This window comes from Sus scrofa, chromosome 17 (genome assembly GCF_000003025.6).
Source record: "Sus scrofa isolate TJ Tabasco breed Duroc chromosome 17, Sscrofa11.1, whole genome shotgun sequence".
In the NCBI taxonomy this organism is placed as follows: Eukaryota; Metazoa; Chordata; class Mammalia; order Artiodactyla; family Suidae; genus Sus; species Sus scrofa.
The window spans coordinates 50993404-51018288 of NC_010459.5; the positions used below are offsets into that span (position 1 = coordinate 50993404).

The 24885-nt window shown below is 48.6% G+C and overlaps 1 protein-coding gene and 1 long non-coding RNA gene across 2 annotated transcripts in view; one reads left to right on the top strand and one right to left on the bottom strand.

Moving 5' to 3' along the window:
- The window catches only part of LOC106506050, a 60538-nt gene that overhangs the window by 34003 nt on the left and 1650 nt on the right, over window positions 1–24885 (bottom strand). Inside the window, exon 2 of the long non-coding RNA XR_002339902.1 lies at window positions 21000–21090. This is a non-coding gene — a long non-coding RNA (uncharacterized LOC106506050). The remainder of the gene's footprint in view (window positions 1–20999; window positions 21091–24885) is intronic.
- On the top strand, window positions 10884–17743 carry LOC100524118 (somatomedin-B and thrombospondin type-1 domain-containing protein-like). The gene is made up of 3 exons (XM_021077519.1): window positions 10884–12766; window positions 14820–14898; window positions 17214–17743. Exons 1-3 carry the CDS (start codon window positions 12553–12555, stop codon window positions 17392–17394), a joined length of 474 nt encoding a protein of 157 aa, XP_020933178.1. The 5' UTR covers window positions 10884–12552; the 3' UTR covers window positions 17395–17743.

Here is a 24885-nt window from a genome sequence, read left to right on the forward strand (position 1 = left end):
TGCTAGTTAGGTTTGCTAACTGCTGAGCCATGATGGGAACTCCGTGAAGAAGCTGTTTTGGATATCCAGCCTCAACAAGCCTTGAGATGACTTCAGCAGCTACTGCTTTCTGATGGCAATGGCATGAGAGACTCCTGAGTGAACCACCCAACTAACCCACAGGACTATAAGGGATAATAAAAAAAAATTGCTTTTTTATGCCTTTAAGTTCTGGGTGCTTTGTTATGCAGCAGTAGACAACCAATACATACGTGAACAGTAAAGGGGGACTGACCGGCCCCCTTACCCTCACCCAGAGCTCAGTCCTCTGCAGCCCAGCCCCGTGACGAGGGGGGTGCTCCACCTTAGCTGGACAGCTCTCTACATTCTGACAGGTCCCTCCTTCCCTACTAAGAGGAGAATAAGCTTCTCTTTGTGTCCACAGATGTAGCATCTGCCAAGAGCCCCACATCCCCCAGGGCCCTTACAAAAGGACAGCAAGGGAGATTTTCTGGGAACTGGGTCACCAATTACTTGGATGCTTCAAACCTGGCAGGACAGAGAGGAATCAGATAAAGGAGGCTGGACTTTACAGGAAGCTGCTGGTCCTTGTCATGGGGACATGCCATGGGCAGGAGTCGTTGCCTGCCTGATCCTTAGTATCAGGAGAGACCACCTCTCTCTACTTCTGTCTCTCTTTCCTCTTTTTCTCCCTTTTTTCTTTCCTTTTTCTGGGTAGTTGAAACATTTGTAAATCAATATTATACACATATGTAAGATACGTTACATGCATATAATATCTATTTTAAAGCCACCATCCCATTCCACCCTTCCTACTCCCTATTCAGTTCTCTAGAGGCAGTCATTTACCCTTTTTTTTCACACTTATTTAAATAGGTAACACAGGGATGAGGTAAAAATTTCAAAAATTTCCATTTCAAATTTCAGCTCCTCTCACGAAAGGCAATGACTCTTCCTAATTTATTATATTTCCTTCCAGAGACATGCTATGCATATGTCAGCATATAAATATTAAAAAAAAAAAACCCAGAAGTGGTAACATGCTACAAACACTGTTAGGCACCTTGTTTTTTAATCTAACAATGAATCTCGAAGATCTTCTGCATCGGTATGTAAACAACTGCTTTGTTATTTTAGGAGACTGCACAATATCCCGTTGCAGGGATGGGTCCTGATAGATTTAATCAGCTCCTGTGAGGGACATTGAGGTTGATGCCAACCTTTGGATATTGCAGTGAAGCAGCAAAGAACCTTGTACTCTCATTTTCCTGCACATGTATGCCTCTTTCTGTCAGGATTCCTGAGTTCAAAGGCATATACTTTTGCAATTTTGATAGATATTGACAAACTGTCCTTCAAAGAGATGCTACTGATGTACTTGTCCACCAACTTCATACTCAAGTACCCCTTTCTCCATACCCTTGCCAATTCTATTCAAATAAAAAACTTTTTTTAAAAAATTAAAAAAAAAAACAAAACAAAAACAAACCAACACAGGAGTTCCCATTGTGGCGCAGTGGAAATGAATCTGACTGGGAACCATCAGGTTTCAGGTTCGGTCCCTGGCCTTGCTCAGTGGGTTAAGGATCCGGCGTTGTACGTCACAGACTCAGCTTAGATCTGGTGTTGCTGTGACTGTGGTGTAGGCCGGTGGCTACAGCTCTGATTAGACCTCTAGCCTGGAAACCTCCATGTGCTGCAGGTGTGGCTCTAAAAAGACAAAAGACAAAAAACCCTCCCCTTTTTGACTTTCCCTAATTGGTAAGAAGTGGTATCTCTGTATTATTTCTATTTTATTAGGAGCTTTGACTACCTTCATATGCTTAATTGGCATGGCAACGACATCTAGCCTTTGCAGCTGTTTCTTCTAGTTGTTATTTCCATAGAGCCAAATAATGTCCTCACGTGGACATTTGTTGATTTATCAGCTTTAGATATTATCTGCTGATTTTTGCTCCAGTACATGAGGATTTAGCTATCTTATTCTATCTTTCAAAATTTCCTTTCCTCTCCTTTTATTTATTTATTTTTAATCTTTTTGCCTTTTCTAGGGCCACTTCCCACGGCATATGGAGGTTCCCAGGCCAGGGGTCTAATCAGAGGTGTAGCCACCAGCCTACAGCAGAGCCACAGCAACACGGGATCCGAGCCCCATCTTCGACCTAAACCACAGCTCACAGCAACGCTGGATCCTTAACCCACTGGGCAATGCCAGGGATCGAACCTGCAACCTCATGGTTCCTAGTCAGGTTTGTTAACCACTGAGCCACGACGGGAACTCTTCCTCTCCTTTTATGAAAAAAAATTACTCACTTTCTATTTATGGCAATGATATGTTTTTCTTTTTAAATAGACTTTTTTTTTTTTCTTCTGGAAACATGTGGAAATTCCCCAGCTAGGGACTGAACGTGCAACATAGCAGTGACAACACCAGGTCCTTTACTCGCTGTGCCACAAGAGAACTGCTAAGCAGACTTTATTTTTCAGAGCAGATTTATTTATTTATTTATTTATTTAGCTTTTTTAGGGCTGCACCTGTGGCATGTGGAAGTTCCCAGGCTAGGGGTCAAATTGGAGCAAAAGCTGCTGGCCTACGCCACAGCCATAGCAATGCAGGATCTGAGCCACATCTGTGACCTACACCACAGCTCATGGCAATGCCAGATCCTTAACCCACTGAGCGAGGCCAGGGACCAAACCTGCAACCTCAAGGTTCCTAGTTGGATTCGTTTCCACTGTGCTACAATGGGAACACTCAGAGCAGTTTTAGATTCACAGTAAAATTGAGCATAACATACAGAGATTTCTCATAAACTTCCTGCCCCCTGCCACATGCTCAGCCCCTCCCCCATCAACACTCCCCAACAAACAGAGGAATTCATTTGTTGCAATGGATTGAACCTACATCAACACACTGTTATCACTCACAGTCCAAAGTCCAACATCTTGGTTGGCTCCAAGTTTTGGCAATTATGGATAAAGCTTCTATAAACACCCATGTGCAGGTTTTTATATGGACATAAGTTTTCAACTCGTTTGGGTAAATACCAAAGAGCACGATGGCTGGCTTGTATTTAAGAGTATATTTTGTACCATTTTGCATTCCCATCGGCAATGTATGAGTCTCTGTTGCTCCACCTCTTCACCAGCACTTGGTGGTGTCAGTGTTCCAGATTTTGGTCATTCTAATAGGTTTGTAGTGGTGTCTCATTATTTTAATTTGCATTTTCCTAATGACATACTGTGGAGCATCTCTTCATATACTTTTTTGCCATCTGTATTTCTTTGGTGCAGTGTCTAAGTCTTTGGCTCATTTTAATTTTTAAAATTTTTTGTCTTTTTAGGGCTGCACCCACAGCATACAGAGGTTCCCAGGCTAGGGGTAGAATTGGAGCTGTAGTTGCTGTCCTATACCACAGCCACAGCAACTCGGGATCCAAGCTGCATCTGTGAACCATGCCACAGCTCACAGCAACTCTGGATCCTTAACCCACTGAGTGAGGCCAGGGATCGAACCTGCATCCTCATGGTTACTAGTCAGATTTATTTCTGCTGAGCATGACGGCTGGCTTGTTTTTAAATTGAACTGTTTTCTTGTTTTGAGAGTTCTTTGTATATTTTGGATAACAGTCCATTATCAAATGTGTCTTTTGTAAATATTTTCTCCCAGTCTGTAGCTGGTCTTCTCATCCTCTTGAGCGATATAGGTTTGTAACAAATAAATCATTTAAAAAATTTTTTAAAAAATGAGTCAAGTTAAGGAGAAATATTTAGGAAATGATGCTCAAATTGGTAGGGGTAAACAAAAAACAAAGGCATAGCCAAGGGACTCAGTTTTGTGCAACACTGATATCACACAAAGAGCCTGGTACACATCCTGGCTCCCAAGCTCCTTTCTTGGCAATGATTATGCCTATTATTACTTTTTTTTTGGTCTTTTTTTTTCTTAAGCCCGCACCCGCAGCATATGGAAGTTCCTAGCCGAGGGGTCGAAGCAGAGCTGTAGCTGCCAGCTTACACCACAACTACAGCAATGCAGGATCTGGGCTGCCTCTGCGAACTACACTGCAGCTCAAGGCAATACTGGATCCTTAACCCACTGAGTGAGGCCAGGGATTGAACCCACATCCTCATGGATACTAATGGGATTCCTTATGTTGGACTACAATGGGAACTCCTTATTATTACTATTTTTAATATTGGTAGAGTTCCCTGGTGGCCCAGTGGTTAAGGACTTGTCATTATCACTGCTGCAGCTCAGGTCACTGCTGTGGCATGGGTTCAACCCCTGGCCTGGGAAGATCCTCATGCTGGGAGTGTGGTCAAAAAAATTGGCAACTATTATTGATATTATTGTTATAATTATGGTATACTGGCTATTACTCTTATTATTGCTATAATAATACACTATTGTTATCTATTATAATGTATTCTTCTGATGAACGTCTGAATCACTTCTTTCTCTCTGGAACCTGGGGGCAGTGGGGAACCCTGAAAAGCTGCTGCTGTTATTTTTACTATTATCTTGATATTTCACCACCACAAACTGCAAAGTTTGGATAAGATGGATGAGGGTGGATAACAGTTCCATGACAGGTAGGAGGTGGGTCTGGGGAGGGGTCCGGCCAGGAGCCTCCGCCCCAGAACGGGGCGGGCTGTGCAGGGTTGGTGCCCGACGATCTCGGGTTCCCAGCATGAGCTCAGTTATGGCCCCGCGCCGCGCAGCGCGGGTGCTGCCGCTGGCGCTCGGCCTGACGGTGGTGGCCACAGTGTCCTGGGCACGGGGACCGTGGGGCACACGCTGGCTGGGGCAGGGCTGCGCCGCGTTGGGCCGCTGCTGCCCGGGCCGTGACCCAACTTGCGCTGCCCGCGGGCCCCCACGCTGCTTCTGCGACCAGGCGTGCGGCACGGTGCGGGACTGCTGCCCGGACTACGCGCGGGCCTGCCCAGGTGCGCCCGCAGAAGCATGTGGCGGGGGCCGAGCTCTAAGCGCCGACGGGTGCGGAGTACTGCAGGGAGACGGTGCAAGGAAGACAGGAAGCCGCCCTCAGAGGGGGATCTGGACCTGGAAGGGCGCGCAAGCAAGGGGGACGCAGATGCGCAGGACACCGGGAGGCGGGGTGGGATGGGGGGACCGGGTCTGGGAAGATGCGCGTGGAGACAGATGCTCTGGCCACGCACACGGCCGCGCCAGTCTGGGGGCGGGGGGTGGATAAAATGGAGAAGCATGCGTGGAGGCTAGAGGGACGTGTGAGAGGAGGGGGTGCAAGGACTGCGCGCGGGACTTGGAAGGCGGCGCGAGGAAGGAGGGCTTGTGGAGGTGGGGTGCGAGCCAGGCTCTTGGGTGAGGGACACGGGGCGCCCATAGAAACAAGCGCGTGCGGACCTGAGGGGTCGAGAGAGGAGGGGGCGCACACAGGACCAAGGAGTAAGAGGGAGCAGGGGCACCTGCGGCCAGGCAGGCTCGGGAAGCGCGTGGCGGTGGGTGCGAGGAAGGAGAAGGAGCGCGTTGGCGTAGGGTTCAAGGTTTAGCAAATAAAAATCCAAGATGCCCACTTCACCTCAAATTTCAGATCAACAACCAATACTTTTAAAGTATATACATGTCCTCGATATTACATGGACCACACTTATATTAAAATTACTCTTTTTCTGAAATTCAAATCAGAATTTGAAATTAAAAAAAAAATTTTTTTTAAGGGCCCCACCTGCGGCATATGGAAGGTCCCATTCTCAGGGTCAAATCGGAGCTATAGCTGTCGGCCTATGCCAAGAGCCACGCGGAATCCTTAACTCACTGAGCGCGGCCAGGGATCAAACCTACGATCTCATGGTTCTTAGTTGGATTCCTTTCCATTGTGCCACTATGGGAACTCCGGAATTTGAATTTCTGATTTGAATACAGGGCGTCCTGTCTTTTATCTGGCAAACCTAGCTTGGCAGAAGGACATGAGGTTTGGCAGGGTGCAGTGACAGGAGCGGAAGCACCCAGTGAGTCGCGGGCAGGGGTTGGGGTCACCAGAGAAATAGAGAGGGTGCTGAGGGGACCAGGGAGCTGCGGAAACCTGGGAGCTGTGGAAACCCGGGAGCTGCGGAAACCCGGAGAGGGCTTGGAGTGGAAGGATTCAGAGCCAGGGAGAAACCCGCTGGGTGGTTCCGGAGGGACAGAGGAACTGAGTATGTGTGGAACAGAGTAAAACTTAGACGGGACGGGAGTTGGGATGGGGGAGTGGAGGTGGGGGTTCCTGATCTGTAGGCAGGTAACACCCCGCTGTGGTCCCAGTGCCGGCTGTGGCCACTGTTCCAGGGTCTAGATCAATTGCCTGTCAAGACACTGCCACCCCACCCCAAGCTAGACTAGTATCCAGCAGGCTCTGAAACTAGGGTCCACTTTTGTTGAGTCATTAATTGGGGAGGACTCAGTCCTTTTTAATCCCAGGAATAACCTTTTTACTCTCCTTGGAGGCAAAAATCTAAATTCTGTCACCTTGCCAAGTGGCTGTGATTTAATTTTTGTCAGGGAGAAGAGTGAGTGGTTGGCCCTCTCCATCCAAAGACATCAGTGGGGCTTCCTTCAGAAACAGACATTTAAAAGAGGGCAGCTTTAAAAAATTCAAAACTGAAGGGACTCATTGATCAGCAACCTGCTCTGGGGGTGGGGCATCCCATCCAACCTGATTACTGCATCACAGCGCGCTCAAGGGCTCTGGTCTGTAATAACGTCCCTCTTCAGGAGATGGGAAGAGCCTGGCTTAGATAAGGCTTTGGCCAGCCAGGGTGATCCAGCGGGATTTGGACCTGGGCTGATGCCCTTTCCGTGGGAGTTCAGGTAGCCCCAAGAGAGGAGAGAGTAATTTTGGGCGTGGTGTCTTCCCAAGTCATAGCAATTAGACTCTCCCAGATTAAACTTGCAAAGGGACTGTCTTGGGAAGGCTGTTGACTCATCTGCACCCCCAAGACTCCCCCCCCCACAGTAATGGAGGGGCCCCCAGGAAGGGGACTGGGCAGAGGGATCTGTGATACTTTCCCACGGTCTGATCCATGCCCACAGGATCACACAATATTATCAGCTCCCCAGCTTTTTTCCTTTGTATAAAGAGCTGGGGGGCTGGTGGGCCCAGCACCTCAAAGCTTTGGCCACTCTTTGTTTTGCTCCTTTCAGAAGGCATCAAAAAGGCAGTGGGTCCAGGATTTGCCTCCCTCTGGGCTGGGGCAGAGCTGAGCCTTTATGAAAAGACCTGGGAAAAGTTCACTTTTCTGTCTCCCAGGGGAGCAGTGCAGAAGGGAACATGGGGACCAATTAGGAGGCAAGAGATGGTTTTTTTTTTTTTTTTTTTTTTTTGTCTTTTCTAGGGCCACATCCGTGGCATATGGAGGTTCCCAGGCTGGGGGTCTAATTGGAGCTGTAGCCGCTGGCCTACATCACCGCCACAGCACTGAGGGATCGGAGCCACCTCTGCAACCTATACCACAGCTCACAGCAACACCAGATCCTTAAACCCATTGAGCGAGGCCAGGGATCGAACCCGCAACCTCATGGTTCCTAGTTGGATTCGTTAACCACTGAGCCACGACGGGAACTCCAGAGCGTATTTTACCATTAGCAATTGAGGTGATAAAATGGACCAACTTCAGGAGTTGACTGGCACTTATCAAGTGCCAGGGAAATGTTGTTTTAGGTCTTTTAAATAAATTGTCTCCTCTAAGCCCCATAACAAAACTCTCTGAATAGACAGTGTCATTCTGCCCATTTTACAGATGAAGCAGAGACACAGAGAGGTAGTGACCCACTGACTCTAAGTTATCCAGCTATTAAGCAGCAGATCTGGGATTTAAACCCAGCAGCCTGGCTCCAGATCACAATATCATATGGCTGCTTGGGACAGGGGAGGGACTTAGGCCTGCTGTAGGAGGGAAGCTTGAATCCTTGACATCGTCCACCTTCAGTTCAACTACATTGCTGGCCACCTGCTATGTGCCCAGCTCAGCTGGGAGTAGTGGGTGTTGGAAAGATCAGACTCAGATCCCCCTCAAGCTTATGGTCTATTTTTTAGGAGACAGGGTGGCTGTGAGAGAAAGAAACAATCTCAGTCAGAGCAAGATGAAGTTTGGAATGATTGGTGAGGATAGGGTGGCGGCAGGGAGAGAGTGGGGCTGGAGTGGCTAGGAAAGCCTTAAAAGATGAACATCATTACTTTATGTTTTTCAAGTTCCTTACTGAACATTTTCAAGTATTTTATGCTCTTAATTTTCACCTTGACCCTCTAAGTATCGAAGTCCCCATTATGCACTTATGTGTTCATCATATTAGTCAGTAATCATAGGGTTGTGGCTTAACTCATATTACTTAAGCTAAAAAGGAAATTTATTGACTCAGATAACTGAAAAATAATCCATGGATTCTGGGCCAGCTTCAGGCATGGCTGGATCCAGGGACTCCAAGGATGTCACCAGGACTCTTTCCACCTTTCATCTCTGCTTGTGTTAGCTTCAGTCTAAGGCATGCTGTCACCAAGTGTTGACAAATGTAGTACCTAATAGCGCCAAACTGATGTCTTTACTGAAATAAGAGATACTTTCCTAGTTGTTCCAGTTAAAATCTTAGGGACAGTTCTCATATGCTCAGATTGGGTCACATACTCATTCATGATCCAAAAAAATCACTGAGCTGAGGGTGAAGGAATGTGTCAGTTGCTCATGTCTGGGTCACAAGCCCTATCCTAGGAATGAGAAGGTGAGGTCAGCCCTATCCAGACTCTGTGGACTGAGAGTGGGAAGGGTTGGTCCTCGAAAGAAAACTGAAGTGATGTTGCCAGAAGATGGGGTTAAGGAGGCTTGGAGGGACCCTGCATTTTGGGGAACTCTAAGTAGAAGTGTGTTGAAACATTAAACAGGAGGAGGAGGAGGCAGTGGGTAACTGGGTGGCACATTGCAGAAACCCTTTGATTTTTAGTCAGTAGTCTTGGCAGTCTCTGATCCACTATCACAAAGACGTTTGTGAAACCATCTCAATAGAGAAAGGAACCACTAAAGGACTTTAGGTGATAGGCCAGAACTATGTTCTAGAAAAGGCCCTTTGGTAGACAGTGAGGAGGGTGGACGGTCAGCAGGCCGGGCAGTGAGGTTCAGAGAAGAAGCTGGGGTTTGAATTGTTCAGAACAGCATTTCCTGATGAGCCTGGGCCTGTTGGCATGGGGGTGGAGGGATCCAAGGGGACTGTGGGAAATTCAGTCTGGCTCCAGCAGGCTCAGCTGAAACGATGTTATCTGGGTCTCCAGGGCTGGAAGAGCAACCTTAAAATCTCTTCCAACCCCCATCTCTTTCAGCTGCACTGATAAGTTAGAATTTCTCCTTTACACACAAAAAGGGGAGGAAGCCTTTGTTTTGAGAAACACTGCCATCTGGTGGTTCCTTTTAGCAAGGCCAACCTGAGGTCATATTTCCTTTGCTTTCATGAAGGCTCCTTCAGTAGTCACTGACTCCTTACTTACTGGGTCCTTTGTGTCTGGCACTGTATTTGTCCCTGGGATTCTACAGAGTACAAGACCCTTGCTGCTGAAGGGCTGACATTCTAGTTGAGGAGGCTGGCAGGATATGAATAATCATGTGGGTGTGCGAATATTGCCACCCTAGGTCTAGGTGAGGTGTGATGACAGTTCCTGGGGGTGTCAGCTGTGCATGCTGCTTGGTGACATCACAGATGCCAGCGGCCTGGAACGAATATGTTTAGGGTGCCATCTGCCTAATTTTCTGCAGAATCTCTCATCTGCCTGGTGGAGGATACGGCAGGACTTTGGTGCTTCCCCTTGGCCCAGCTTCCCGGCCAGTGCCTGGATCTGGTCTGCAGCCTCCCTGCCTGGTTATCCAGCCACTCTACGAACACTTCCTTTGACACAAAACTCACTTTTCCTAGGTTTTTCTATTGCAGATTATACTCTTTGCATGGACAGCTGCAGTAGCTGTCTTGCTGGTTTCCCTGCTCCTACCCTGACCTCCACCCAGTGGCTACAAACATCTGGTTAAAACCTTAAATGTGATGATGTCACTTCTCTGCTCAGAACCTGGTAGTGGCTTTTTTTCGTGCTTAGAATAAAATCCAGCTTCCTTACAATAGTCATCAAGGCTCTGAATCCCATCACTGCTGGCTTCTTTCTCTCTGATGTCACCTCCTGCCACTTTCCTTCCTGCTTTGTATGCTCTAGCCACACTGGCCTCCTCACTGTCCCTCCAGCATCTAACCTGGACCCTGCCCCCAGGCCTGTTCCCTCTGCCTGGAACATGTCCCCATCAGATACATACACACCTCCCCTTTGCCTCCTCAGATGTCCTTTGTCACAGAGCCACCCCCCCCACCCCATCCCCTCTAAAACAGTTTCCTGTCACCCTACCCCTGCCACTCTTATCCTGCTTTGGATTTTCTCAGAGCATGGATCACTAGTTGAAATCACATCATCTATTGTATTGTTTCTTGTCTTCCCCACCGAGAATGTCAGCTCCTCCAGGGCAAGGGCCTTTCCTACTTTGCTCCCCTGTAATCCCATCACCCGGGGCAGCGCTTCGCACAAAGTATAGGCCCTGAGTCGTTGCCGAGTAAGTGTACAGAGATCCCTGCACTATTGCGCATTTACTATCTTCTCAGAGCTTCGCATCTGTCCTGGGACAGTGGACTTGGAGGAAGAAGCTGGAGGTCTCAAAGGCCACATCCTCAGGGAGTGCCCGTCGTGGCGCAGCGGAAATCAATCTGACTAGTAACCATGAGGACTCAGGTTCGATCCCTGGCCTCGCTCAGTGGGTTAAGGATCCGGCGTTGCCGTGAGCTGTGGTGTAGGTTGCAGACTCGGCTCGGATCTGGCGTTGCTGCGGTGTAGGCTGGTGGCTATAGCTCTGATTTGACCCCTAACCTGGAAACTTCCATATGTGGCGGGTGCGGCCCTAAAAAAAAGGCTGCATCATCAGAAAGTACCTATTCACTGGGCCCCTGAATATGGTGGGCACGGGGAGCACCTCATGGATGTGGAGCCCCCCACCCTCTTTTATTAAGATGAAATATTTTAGACATACCCCAATGTAGAGAGATCAGCACAACAATAATGTAACATGAAAAGCGAAGAAATGAGTCTTAATGGATACCACTGGGGCTTCTGCATGCTTTTCCTTTCTCCTCAGATTTAACTGCCGTGCTGAATTTGGTATTTATAACTTCTGCTGATATATATACATATATATATATATATTCAACATCTATAAAATATGTACAGTCAGTTCTCACGATTTATGGTAGTTAAACTCATGAATACCGAATTGACAAATACTGAGCCATTGCTCCGTTGCTCCTCGGGGACATATATGCAAACATATCTCGCATAGAGTATAATCTTAAATCCTAAAAACACCTCATTCTGGTAGATTCTATTTTATTTTACAAAAGAGAAAAATGAGGAGTTCCCTGATGGCCTAGAGATTAAGGATCCAGTGTTGTCACTGCTTGGCTCGGGTTTGATCCCTAGCCGGGAATTTCTGCATGCCACAGGCTTGGCCAGAAAAAGAAATCACCCAGAGGAGAAAAATAAGATTTGGAGACGTTAAGTGACTGGCCTGGGGCTGCCCCACTAACAGGTGCCAGAGTTAGAATTCAAAGCCAGTCCTCCTGGTCCCGGAGCCCAGGATCCTTGAACTGAACCACGCTGCCACCGGCCGCCTCCCTCCAGCAAGGCAGATGGGGCCTTGTTTGACCTTAGCTGTGAACATGCATGTCGGATGACTCAAAATTGTTATTGTTTTGCATATGTCTGCACATGACTGCAGAAGTGCCTCAAATGTTGGTTTGGGGGTTACAAATCAATTTTAGCAAATAGGTGAACTCGCAAAGACTGAAGATTGACATGGGTACGTGCATACATATACATACAGATATACACTTAGGTATATAGACAATATATATGATACATATGTATATAGTATCATATATATAATGTATATTACCTGTCCTAATTCTTAAACACTGTATAGCACTTTTTGCAGTCTTTAAAACTGTGCTAAATAGTATCACACCAGAAATAGCTTCTGCAAGAGGCTTCTTTCCATCCCCATTGTTGCTAGTGGAGCTGTGGTTTCACTGCTGCAGAGGAATAGCTAGTGTTTACTGAGCACCTACTATGCGCATGGGCAATTACGCTTTATATGTCACATCGGGTTGAAGCCTCAAGGCCACTCCGTCAGGTGAATACTGTTCTTATACCCATTTGACAATGGAAGAAACTGAGGCATGGGGAGGTGAAATAAGTTGCCTTAACTACCTAGCATTTGTTTAGTGGAGGAATGAGTGATGGAAACCACCAGAATGATCACTAACAGGACGATGGGTAAATAAAATGTGGAATTCTAAGGTTAGGAAGATGGATAAACATTTGTCATAGGGACAGTTTTAAGGCAGCCGTGGATTCGGGTTTGCAAGAGTTCTCGTGCTCAGTGTGCTGCTCTGGGGGCTTCAGCCTGTGGGAAAGGTGGACAAGACCTGGCCACTGGCAAATGTCATAGAAGTTGCCCTTGGAGATGCCACCTTCTCTTCCAGCGGTGTCCTGTGTCGTGGCAGAGTGGAGTGGCTGGAGTCGCTGTGTCAAGCCCTGCCAGGTCTCTTACCGCGTCCGCCAGAGGCATGTGCTGCAGGAGCCGAGGAACGGGGGTGCTCCCTGCCCCCCATTGGAAGAACGGGCTGGCTGCGTGGAGTATCGCAACCACCAGGGAGTGGAGTGCCAACAGTCTTTGCGTGAGTTGGGGTGGCCCTGGGGGTAGCTGCCAGTGGGAACAGCTTGGCTGGACTGCAGGGCCCACCATAAGTTCTGTGTGGGGTCTGAGTCGAGGGTGCGACTTTGTCTTCCTTTGCCCTGATCCCTCTCCTCACCTTGTAAATGAGGTAAGAACCTCTGTCCTCCTCTGGGCATCTCAGTGTCTTCTTTCTTATCTCCCAGCGTGAACTGGTCAGGGCTTGGTTTAAATGAAGACAGGAAACCCAACTTAACCTGACTAGTGCGAAAATTTGTGGCTCATGTAACTGAAAATCCAAGTTCTGCATTCAGGGATGGCTGGATCCAGAAGCCCAAGCAATGTTGCCTGGAATCTCTCTCCATCTCTCTGCTCTGTTGTCCTGAGTTGGCATCTATTCTCAGGCAGGCATTCCCCCTGTAATGGTCTTTGTTAGCTCCAGGCTTCCTTGCACCCAGCTCGGCAGCTGGAAGAAAAGGCCTCTTTGCCCTTAGTTTCAGCAAATGTCCTAGGATGAAGTCTCATTGGCTTGACTTGGGTCCTGTGGCCACTGCTGAACCAATCAGTACGGCCAGAGTGATGCAGTACTCTGATTGGCCAAGCCTGGGGCATGTGGTCCCTTTGAGGCTGGAGGGGTGGGTTAGCCCCATGTGAATGAGAGTAGGGGAGGGGTGTTCTGCAAAGGACAATTGGGGAGAATGGATGCAGGGCAGGCAAAAGAGCAGATGTTGCCACATTGTACATCCTGACAAAAGGCTTTTATATCGTTACAAAAAAATAGGTGATGCCTATTTAACAGCTAAAGAAATTGACCAAGAGGGTGACAGTGGTTTTTCTGAAGGGGTAGAAGTACAGGCAGTTGGGCTAACTTGCCCGCTTCCAGTCTCTCCCCAGGCTGCAGCCTGGAGGGGCACGGAGGCCATACTGCATGGTGTCACCCTCCTGCTTTAAATCCTCCAGTAGCACCCAGAGCCCTCAGGGTGAAAGCCACACATTGTCACAATCTATAAGCTCAATGTGCTCTGGCTGTCACTTCCTGTGACTTTCTGTCCTCTGTCTTCTGCCTACATTTTATTATTTATTTATTTTCTCTTTGTAGGGCTGTACCTGCAGCACATGGAAGTTCCCGGGCTAGGAGGTGAATTGGAGCTGCAGCTACTGGCCTACATCACAGCCACTGAAACCAATGCCAGATCCAAGCTGGATCTGCGACCTACACCAAAGCTCATGGCAATGCTGGATCCTTAACCCACTGAGTGAGGCCAGGGATTGGACCTGCGTCCTCATGGACACTAGTCGGTTTCGTAACCTGCTGAGCTGCAACAGGAACTCCCTGTCTTCTGCCTGCATTTTAGAGGACCATTCTGACTGCTGTGGGGACAGCAGACTAAAAGGGGAAACCAGGGAGGAGGTGACTGCATGGTGCAGGCAAGGGCGTCCAGACTGTTCATTTCTTTCATCCCTTCATCTCGCCATCCATCCTTCCTTCCGTTCATCATCCCTGCTGTCATCTCTCTCTCTCTTTTTGGCCATGGTCATGGCACACGGGAGTTCCTGGGCCAGGGAATGAACCTGCGGCACAGCAGTCACTTGCGCCACATCAGTGTCAATAACGGATCCTTAACTACTAGGCTACCAGGGAACTCCCTGTCTCTCCTTTTTCCCCATCTTCCATTTATCCATCACCCCTCCATTCTTCCTTTATTTCTCACATCATTTCAGCCACCCATCCACCCAGTTAATAACCATCTCTTTTTCTCACTCATTCATCAGAATCATTTATTTGAAGAACTTTTTTTATTGAGATTCACTATACAACCCACTGTGCTAGGCCCTGAGTCTCAAGAGAGATAAATAGGATCCTGCCTCCAGCATTGCAGAAAGGGTCCTTGGGGGGAGCACCTACCCAGTTACAAGATCCCACAGTCTCCCTCGGGCTGCCACACAAATAACTGGGACACCAGGAGTACCTGGTCCTGCCTCCTGGGGTGTCATAGCCTTGGGGGTGGGGGTGGGGGTGCTGGGCTACCTAACTCTATTTTCTCCCTGGCCTACAGTCCCTGCTCTGATAACCACAGGCAGCTATGGGAAAGAGCGGGAAAAACAAGGTGTCCCCAAGAAGCAGGAGATGGCAGGGTAAGTGGAAGCCAATGGACCCACAGTCAGACTCTAATTTGTGTTAATTTGGATTAAACCTTCATCCTAGCTCTCTTATTTCAACAGCTTCAACATCTCCCTATTTCTTGTCATATTACATTTGTAAGCTCATGAACGTGGACTTTGAAGTCCTTAATAATTGGTGTCTATTCAAGTTCACTCACTCATTCACTCAATGTTTATTGTTTATATGACAAGTACTGTGCTAGGCCTTGGGACAACAGCAAGGAACAAAAAAAGGACAGAAATGCTTGTCCTCATGGGGCGGTCAGTCTAGTCAGGGACATCTTTACCAAGAAGGTGACATTTGAACTAAGACATCAAGGAGAGCACCTGGGGGAAGAGCATGATTTGAAGAGGGACTAGCAAGTGCAAAGGTCCTGAAGCAGGGAATGCCTGGTATGTTCAAGGAGCAGCAAGAAGTTCAGGCTGGAATTCAGGGAGAGGGAGAGAGAGCCAGATCGCACAGGATCTATAGGCTGTGGTGGAAGTTGGGTACTGTCTCTGCATGAAATGGGAGTCATGAGAGGGTTTGGGGGCAGGGGAATGACAAGCTCTGACCTAGGTTTTCACAGGATCCTATTAGATGCTATTTGGAGACTCGATCGCAGAGAGGCAAGGAAGGAATGAGGGAGACCAAGGGGGAGGCTACTGCAATGGTCCACACAAGAAACAAAGGTGATTTGGATCAGGGTGGGTTTCAGGGACTGGAGTCAGACTATTTTGCTGACGGTGGCAATGAGGTCAAGCTTCTAGGACAGTGCCCGACATATGGTAGCTACACAACAAATACCAATTTTAAGAATGAAATCTGAACTAAGGCAGTGGTGACGGAGAGGAGGGCTCAGTTAGGGTTCCTTTCATTGTGAGTGACAGAAACTCAGCTCAAACTGGCTCAAGTGAAAAGGAGAATTACTGGTTTATATAACTAGGGGAAGTTTTGCAATAGTATTAACTTCAAGCATGGCTGGAGCCAAGAGGTCAAATATTGTCTAGACTTCCTCTCCCCCTGCCCTACATATATTGGCTTCCTTCACAAGCAACCTCTCTGCTTGTAGTAGCCAAGCTGCCCACCAGCTGCTCCATGTCCTCCCAGTCTCATAGGCTCCTTTCTAGAGGAGACTCTGATTGGTCGTGCTTGGATCCCAGGCCCAACTGTGAACCAATCACCATGGCCCAGAGCATGGGCCCTCTGACTGGTCCACTTCAATCCTCTGCCTACTCCAGGAGCAAGTGTGGGGAGCTGGGACCAGTCCCTCTGATTGCCCCTCCAAAACTATGTAAAGTGAGGACAAGAGTTTTCCCAAATAAATCATCAAAAGGGCAAGAGAAAGCACGTTGGAAAGACGAAAGTTCCAATTATCACAGGCTTCTAGTAAGGGACAGGAAAGGGCTTTGAGCTGGCTTTGGGCTGGCTTTGGGCTATTCCTGAAAAAAAAAACACAACAACAAAAAAAGAAAAAAAAAACAAAACCCCAAACCAAAAAAAGCTGGCCTGCCAGAGGCTGAAGCCACCAGGGGGCAGCAGCCCCACACCGTAAGCCCCCAGCTCCTTGACAAGCTGCATCTTGTCAGCAGGGGGTGCCATTTACTGCTACTTGTAGAAAAAGTTGCGTAGAAGTAAAATTTGGGCAAACTGGGTCTTAATTCAGATACCCTGTGATCAGAATCCTCCCTTTTAAATAATTCTCATGGCGAATCTTTTCTATAAAATAGGATCTTTTGCAAAGTGCATCGGAGGGCCTATGGAGGCTTTGGGGATTAGCTGGTTCCATTTTAGGCACTACCACTTATTAGCTGTGTGAATCTGGGCAAGTTATCTTTCTGGTCCTCAGTCTCCTAATCTGTAAATTGGGGCCAACAGCTACCTTGCAGGGTTTCCTTATTCCACTGGGACAAGCAATTCATTGAGCAAATTTTTATCGAGCCAGATCCTGGACTAGGAGTTGGACACTACAGTGAACAGAACAAACAAAACTTCTGCCACTGTGGAGCTGGTGTTCCAGTGGGGGAAGAGAGATGAGAAGTCACCTCTATAGTCTTTTGGATATGATGCTTAGAAGAAATGGCCGTGGAAACCCTCGGTGAGGTTAACTTTAAAAAGCAGGAATCATGTCTCTTGCATGCAACCAGTTACTGCAGACTGGGTTGCCCAAAAGATCCCTATAGCAGGTAGAAATTTTACTGACCTGGGCCTACAGGTACACAGGCCTACAGTACACCTGTGGGTACACAGTAGTTGCTCCATAAATGCTCACAGGTGTTTGGGGTGGTGTCTCCCTGTGTGGCTGCAGGTATTGTGTCCAGTTCCGGCTGGGGCCCATTCCAGGGAGCTGCCAGCAGGCAAGGGCGCCCCATGCCCAGTGGACAAGGTATCTGACCCGGGGCCACACGGTTTGTGTGAGGTGTGAGTGGCCCGCCCAGGATGCCAGGAGCCGGCGCTGCTACGGGGATGGCGGTGGGGCCAGAGGGTAAGCGGTGGGACTCGGGCAGGGGGAAGCATGACTGTGGAGCCTGGGCTTCTCTGCTGCCTGAGAAATGAAGGTGCAGAGGGAGCGAGATCCCCCTTTCTGGCCAGGGTGGGGCCCAGGAGGGTCCTGATCCCCATGTCTGAGGAGAAGCCTCTTTTGCTGTTTCCAGCTGTGTGACCTCAGGCAATCTCATAGCCTCTCTGAACCCCACTTTCCTCATGTGAAAATGCAGATAAGAGGACTTCCCCATGGGGCCATGGTCCAAGTGAAGTGAGATTGTATAAATCGAGGACTTAGCATAGCTCCTGGCATCCAGAAAGCACTCAAGAGAAGGGAGTTAGTCTTTTTTTTTTTTTTTTTTTTTTTTTTTGTCTTTTTGCTATTTCTTGGGCCGCTCCCGCGGCATATGGAGGTTCCCAGGCTAGGGGTCGAATCGGAGCTGTAGCCACTGGCCTACGCCAGAGCCACAGCAACGCGGGATCCGAGCCGCGTCTGCAACCTACACCACAGCTCACGGCAACGCCGGATCGTTAACCCACTGAGCAAGGGCAGGGACCAAACCCACAACCTCATGGTTCCTAGTCGGATTCGTTAACCACTGCGCCACGACGGGGACTCCGGGAGTTAGTCTTATTGCTGAATCCTCAATTTCCTTAAAAGCCAAATTTGGTTACCCTAATTTTATAGATGGGAAAACTGAGGATCAGAGAGGCACTGTGACTTAGTCAAGGTCATACAGCAGAATCTGACCCTGATTTGGCTGATATCAAACCCCTAGCCTCCTCCCACAAGGGCAGGTGTCTTGGAAAGCACTTAGCATTATACTAGTAGCTAACATTTATTACTGCTTACTCTCTGCCAAGCATTATCCTAAGCTCTTTATATTCATTCGTTCATTCAATAAGTATTTGTTGAGCACTTACTATTGAGCACGTGCCAGGCAATATTTTGGGCACTAGGGAGACGCAGTGAACAAAGCAGCTGTGGTCCCTTCTCTCACAGAGACACATTCTGCTGTGAGGAGGCAGACCTTAGGCAAGTAAATCTAATTTGTCAGACAGGAGATAAGTGTAGGAAAAGAAAGCAGAATCGGGGGAAGTTCTGGGAGTTGTTATTTTGAAAAGAAGGTGACACTAAGGAGGTGACATCTGAACAGAGATCTGAAGGAAATGAGGGAGGTGGCCACGTGGATGTCGGGGAAGGATATTCCGGGCAGAGGGAACAGCAAGTGCAAAGGCCCTGAGGTGGAAGCGTGCCATCATGGAGGCCAAAGTGGAATGAGCAGGGGACGGAGGGGGCGCTGGTGCATGGAAGGAGGTGAGGACACACTGATACACAGCATGCCCTTGAAACATGCCAAGAGCCCAAAGTGGATACTTTCAGGATCTTTGCTTTCCAGATGAGAATGATTCACAAAGAGGTGCCCAAGGTCACACACCTAGCAAGTGGCAGAAACAGGCCTTGAACTTAAACTGCTCAGACTGCTGGGCCAAGCTCGAAAGGTAATTCTAGACTGTTTCCCCCTGTGCTTTTCCAGCTCTGGGATTATTATACCGTAGGAACGAGAGCTGTCTCTGGGGTCTATCCAGGGAGTTCTCCTTTTTCCAAGGATGTTAATTTCTTTCCTTTTATTTTTATTTATTTATTTATTTTTGTCTTTTTGCCATTTCTTGGGCTGCTCCTGCAGCACATGGAGTTTCCCAGGCTAGGGGTCTAATCGGAGCTATAGCTGCCAGCCTCCGTCAGAACCACAGCAACACAGGATCCGAGCCGCATCTGCGACCTACACCACAGCTCACGGCAACGCCGGATCCTTAACCCACTGAGCAAGGACAGGGATCGAATCTGCAACCTCATGGTTCCTAGTCGGATTTGCTAACCACTGCGCCATGACGGGAACTCCAATTTCTTTCCTTTTAGAAATGAGTAGCCCCACTCACTGCAAACCCAGAGCAGGGGATGCCGATGCCAGATGGTGTGTTAGGGACAGGTGTATCCGAACAAGAGGCCATGGGAGCAAGTGTATCTGAACACGAGGCCATGGGAGCAGATCTGGCAGATTCAAACCCCTGGCCCTTACGAGATATGTCACTCTAGGCAAGGCCTCCTTCCGACCCTGACAGCCTGCACCACTCGGATTTCAGGAAGGATCCTGAGTCCTTTGCACAGCATCTGGCTCCTCATGGATGCTTAGTAATGGAAGCTGCTACTATCACATTAAACTTACAAAATGGGAATAATACTATGTACTTTGTGAAAATGAAGTGTAATAAATGTGATGTCCTTGGCACATAATAGGTGCCCAATAAATAAATGGCAGACAATATCGTCACACTCTAGAGAGGCCCTCTCAGTCCACTTTCTGTCAGTCTTATCCCCCATGCTTATCCATTTTGGACCTGAGATTCTACCATTAGCGACTCATTCTTTGGGCTATTAGAGCCTCAGTTTATCTGTCCATCTTCAGATAAGCTTTTCCAGCCCTAAAACTGATTAATCCCAAATTTCTCTTTTTGGATGCAAATACTCCGGGAACATGGCACTTTGGTGAGACTGAGATGAGGGTTACAGAACCGCTGCCTCTCCCAGGCATGGGCAGGGATGGAAAACAGCGCCAGGGCTGTGCCAGAGAGAGGCAGCTCTCCCCACTCCCACAGCCGGGCCAGGCTCACAGAACAGGTGATGAAAGGTCTGATTGGGTCATGAGCTCACCAGGCAGGACTGGGTAGAGGAGGAGGATCAAAGCGAGGATGGAAATGAGCTGCCAGCCGGATTCTTTCCACGGGCAGCTGGCGAGGGCGGGCATGCAAAGGGCCAGTGCCCGGGGAAGGTTAGCCTGCCATTTGGGGGCTTTAGGAAGGTTTATTTAGCATGAGAAGTGTCTCTGAGTTTGGAGCAAGCAGAAGAACACCCACCATAATTATGCACCTACTGTGTGCTGGGCATCAAGTGGGTGCTTATTTGAGAGCTCTCACAAGCCCTGTTGAGACAGGGACATCCATTCCACTTTCTATACTAACAATGGCAATAATAGAGGTAACTTTAAATGCTATCATTTATGAAGTGCCTATGAAGTGCCAGACACTGTGCTTAGAAGCTTAGAATAGTGCCTGGCACATCACACAATTGGTGTGTGTCGTTATTGTTAGTATTTTGCCTTTTTATCTATTTATTTTTCCTTTTTGGCCATGCCTTTGGTATACAGAAGTTTCCCAGTCAGGGACTGAACCCTCGCCACAGCAGCAACCTGAGCTGCCGCAGTGACAAAGCCAGATCTTTAACCTGCTGTGTCACAAGAGAATTCCTATTTTGCCTTTTTACAAGATGTGACTTATACCTAGGGAGAATTCGCGAAAACGTATATGAACGGGTTAACGAATGTTTGCAAAGAGGACCCACCTCAGCCGTCACCACCCAGGCAAGGAACAGAACCCCGCGAGCCCCCCAGGTTCCCCCTCCCCATAGAGGAAACCACCGTCCCGACTTTCATGGTAAATCCACTGTACAGTTTTCTTTATAGCCTTCCTCACCTGCGTGTAGGTCCTGCAGTTCAATTTTGTCTGCCCCTCCCCATCAATCATCACGTCAATGAGATCATGCAGCACGTACCTTTTGGAACTCGGCTTCTTTTGCTCGACACGAGGTTCACACGTTTCATCGACGTGGCTGCCCCGTAGCCGTGGATCGTTCATTCTGGTTGCTGAAAGGATTAGCCATTATTGTCATGATCATCTTTATGCGCTGCATCTCACTGAACCCTCCCAGCACGCCAGAGGGGCGCAGAGTATGGTTCCTTTTGTCGTTAAAGGACCTGAGGCTCCCAGGAGTTGGGGCATGAATCCCCCCAGTTCCAGAACCCGTGTTCTTTTTTGGCTGCCCCGCAGCATACAGAGTTCAGGGATCAGATCCAAGTTGCAGCTGTGACATACACTGCAGGGGTGGCAATGATGGATCCTTTAACCCACTGTGCCTCGGGTGGTGGTGGGGGATCAAACCCATGCCCTGATGCTGCAGAGACACCTCAGATCCCATTAGGCCACAGCAGGAACTCCTCTTTTTTTTGGTTGGGGGGGAGATGCACAGCACCTGAGGCATGTGGAAGCTCCCAGGCCAGGCATCAAATCTGAGCCACAGCAGTGACAATAGCAGATCTTCTTGTGTGTGTGTCTTTTTTTTTTGTCTTTTTGTCTTTTTTTGTTGTTATTGTTGTCATTGTTGTTGCTATTTCTTGGGCCGCTCCCGCGGCATATGGAGGTTCCCAGGCTAGGGGTCGAATCGGAGCTGTAGCCACTGGCCTACGTCAGAGCCACAGCAACGCGGGATCCGAGCCGCATCTGCAACCTACAGCACAGCTCACGGCAACGCCGGATCATTAACCCACTGAGCAAGGGCAGGGACCGAACCCGCAACCTCATGGTTCCTAGTCGGATTCGTTAACCACTGCGCCACGACGGGAACTCCTGTGTGTGTCTTTTTTGTCTTTTTAGGGCCACATCGGCGGCATGTGGAAGTTCCCAGGCTAGGAGTCGGATCAGAGCTACAGCTGCTGGCCTACGCCAGATCCCAGCTGTGTCTGCAACCTACCCCACAGCTCATGGCAATGCTGGATCCTTAACCCACTGAGCGAGGTCAGGGATCAAACCCACATCCTCATGGATCCTAATTGGGTTTAACTAGGGAGCCAGGGAGGGAACTCCCAGAATCTGTGTTCTTAATCACTCCACTGTCTTGCCTCCCAACAGGAGGGAGAAGGGGTCCAGGGGGTTAAGCAGCTTCCCTGGTGTGCCCAGGAAGGACGCAAAAGTGCCACTTTGCCAGGCCCTACGAGCTGAGTCTGGGTTGCCCTGTGTGGCCCCTAGGATCAGCGGTTCTGGGCAACCCAGGGCCAACTTCCCATCAGGCACAGCAGACACGGGGCCCAGTGCCCACACACTTTTAGGGTCCTCAAAAGTGCTTTACTTTAGCCCCTTAAAATCAGAAGTAATAAGATATAATGATGATGAAGATCTGATACTGAATCCAATCCAGATTTTTTATATATATGTACATATATACACACACACACATATATAATTTTTTTTTTGCTTTTTTGGGACCCCACTCATGGCATATGGCAGTTCCCAGGCCAGGGGTCCAATCGGAGCTACAGCTGCCGGCCTATACTACAGCCACAGCCACGCCAGATCTGAGCTGCATCTGCGACCTACACCATAGGTCACAGCAATGCTGGATCCTTAACCCAATGATTGAGGCCTGGGATCAAGCTTGCAACCTCATGGTTCCTAGTTGGTTCTTAGCACAGTTTGGCTCTGCCACGATGGGAACTCCAGTCCAGATTATATTTATCTTTACACAATACAGCTGTAAACTCCGATGTAAAATATTTTTGCATGGAAAAGAGGCCCTGGAAAGCAAATATCCCTGGCGCCCAGGAGAGTCACGCTGCCACTGAACCAGCCCCGTGTCTTGCAGGCACCAGCTGTTGCTGTGGCAAGCGGCCGGCCACCCCCGGTGCCGAGGGACCTGGGAGAGGCTTGGGCAGCTCCGGCACTGTTCCTGCCCTGAGGTCCACCGCCTTGTCTTCATCTAGCAGCGGAGGTCCCCTATGCTCCAGGACCCCTCTGTCTAAAGTATTGGGGGGGCATGCCAACCCCCAGGGCCTGGGATCCCGCAGGATGAGGGAGGGAGTGGGGGAGAAATCTGCAAGTTGTAGACTGAGGAACAAGCCTTGTCCTTATGCTGACACTGAAAACAGTTTTATGTTTCCACTGGGTGCCAGCTGAGTCACTGCCCTCCCCCCATCTCCTCTAGTTCAGGACTTATCAAATTTCATCTCATAAATACACTCGCCTCGCTTTTTTGCCCTCTTTTCCTTACCTGTACCATTTTTTGGGCTCTCCACCCTTCCCTTTTTTTATTCAAATTTATTTTAAAAGGCAGCCTATACTTAAATATATGCGTATAAAGAGAAAGATTTTTAAATCACAACTAGAAATGAAAATAAATAATAGTAGTGAACATGAAGCACCTACAATATGCCAGGCACTGTTCTGGTCCTTTACACACGTTGACTCCCTGAATCCTGAGTTAGGTGCAATGATTATCCCCACTTGACACGTGAGGAAGCTGAGGCACAGAGAGGTGAAGTCACTTGTCCCAGGGCACACAGCTAATGAGTGGCCAAGCAGGAGATTGAAAACCCATGAGCACCACCTGCTGCTAAGATTGTCTGCATTAGCAGGACACCAGCTGCACAAGGGCAAGGCGTTTTGGTCGTTTCCTCTGCTGTGTCTGCTATGCCTAGACTAGTGCCTGGCACAGCATAATGCTCAACAAATATTTGTTGAATAAATTAAATGAACAGGTGAATGATCAGCCCCCGCAATTAGAAGACAATCAGGAAAACAAACACAATGGAAAGCAAACAGGTCTGGTGAAGTGGTGTTACCTAAGGAGCTGAGCATGAAGTCCGCTTCTTTTTCTTTTTTTCTCTTTTTTCTTTTCTTTCTTTTTTTTTTTTTTTTTTGTCTTTTTGCCTTTTCTAGGGCCGCACTCGCGGCATATGGAGGTTCCCAGGCTAGGGGTCCAATCGGAGATGTAGCCGCTGGCCTACGCCAGAGCCACAGCAACACGGGATCCGAGCCGCATCTGCAACCTACAGCACAGCTCATAGCAATGCTGGATCCTTAACCCACTGAGCAAGGCCAGGGATCAAACCCGCAACCTCATGGTTCTTAGTCGGGTTCGTTAACCACCGAGCCACGACGGGAACTCCAAGTCTGCTTCTTTTTCAAACAAGAAAGTAGCTCGTGCTGGAGAGGGAGTGAAGAGGCAAGAGTATCTATAGGAGACAAAGTCCTCCACAAACCAGAAGGATTATGAGGGACTTGACAAGGAGCAGATTTTCTCCCCTTGGGAGTCAGCTGTTATTAATACACATATTAACACTTTATTGAGATAGAATTCACATACCATACCATTCACGCAAAGTGTAACTTTGTAGCAAGTTCACACCATCCTATAACTTGATCTAATTTTAGGACACCTTGTGTCCCCCCCCCCCAGAAGAAATCTCATACCCAGTAGCAATCACTCCCCATTCATCAGACCCCTCCAGCCCCAAGTAGCCACTGGTCTACTTTCTGTTTCTATGGATTTGCCTATTCTGAGCATTTCGTATAAATGGAATCATACAAATGGTATTTCGTATCTGGCTTCTTTCACTCAGTGTAATATTTTCAAGGTTCATCCATTCTGTAGCCAGTTATTTAATGTCCCGGCCTGGGTTCGTGTGAAATCATCTCATTTATGAGTCCCTCACTTGGGGAAGCAGGGCTGCAGTGAATCAAGAACGGTGGGGGGAGTCCTGGCTCACTCCTGCTCCTCCATCTAGTGCACTGGCTCAGCTGTCCCTGCCTTTGGATCTAGGCGCTCCCCAGGATGGAGCTGGGGGAGGGGTGTACCTTTCCACTGTCCTTGGGGCTGGCCCAGGGAC

Excerpts from the sequence above, each read along its gene's own strand:
- LOC100524118 (XM_021077519.1), top strand. The coding sequence starts at position 12,553 with ATGCCACCTTCTCTTCCAGCGGTGTCCTGTGTCGTGGCAGAGTGGAGT. Across the intron at positions 12,767-14,819 it reads GGAGTGCCAACAGTCTTTGC|TCCCTGCTCTGATAACCACA; the intron begins GTGAGTTGGGGT and ends CCTGGCCTACAG. Across the intron at positions 14,899-17,213 it reads AAGAAGCAGGAGATGGCAGG|GTATTGTGTCCAGTTCCGGC; the intron begins GTAAGTGGAAGC and ends GTGTGGCTGCAG.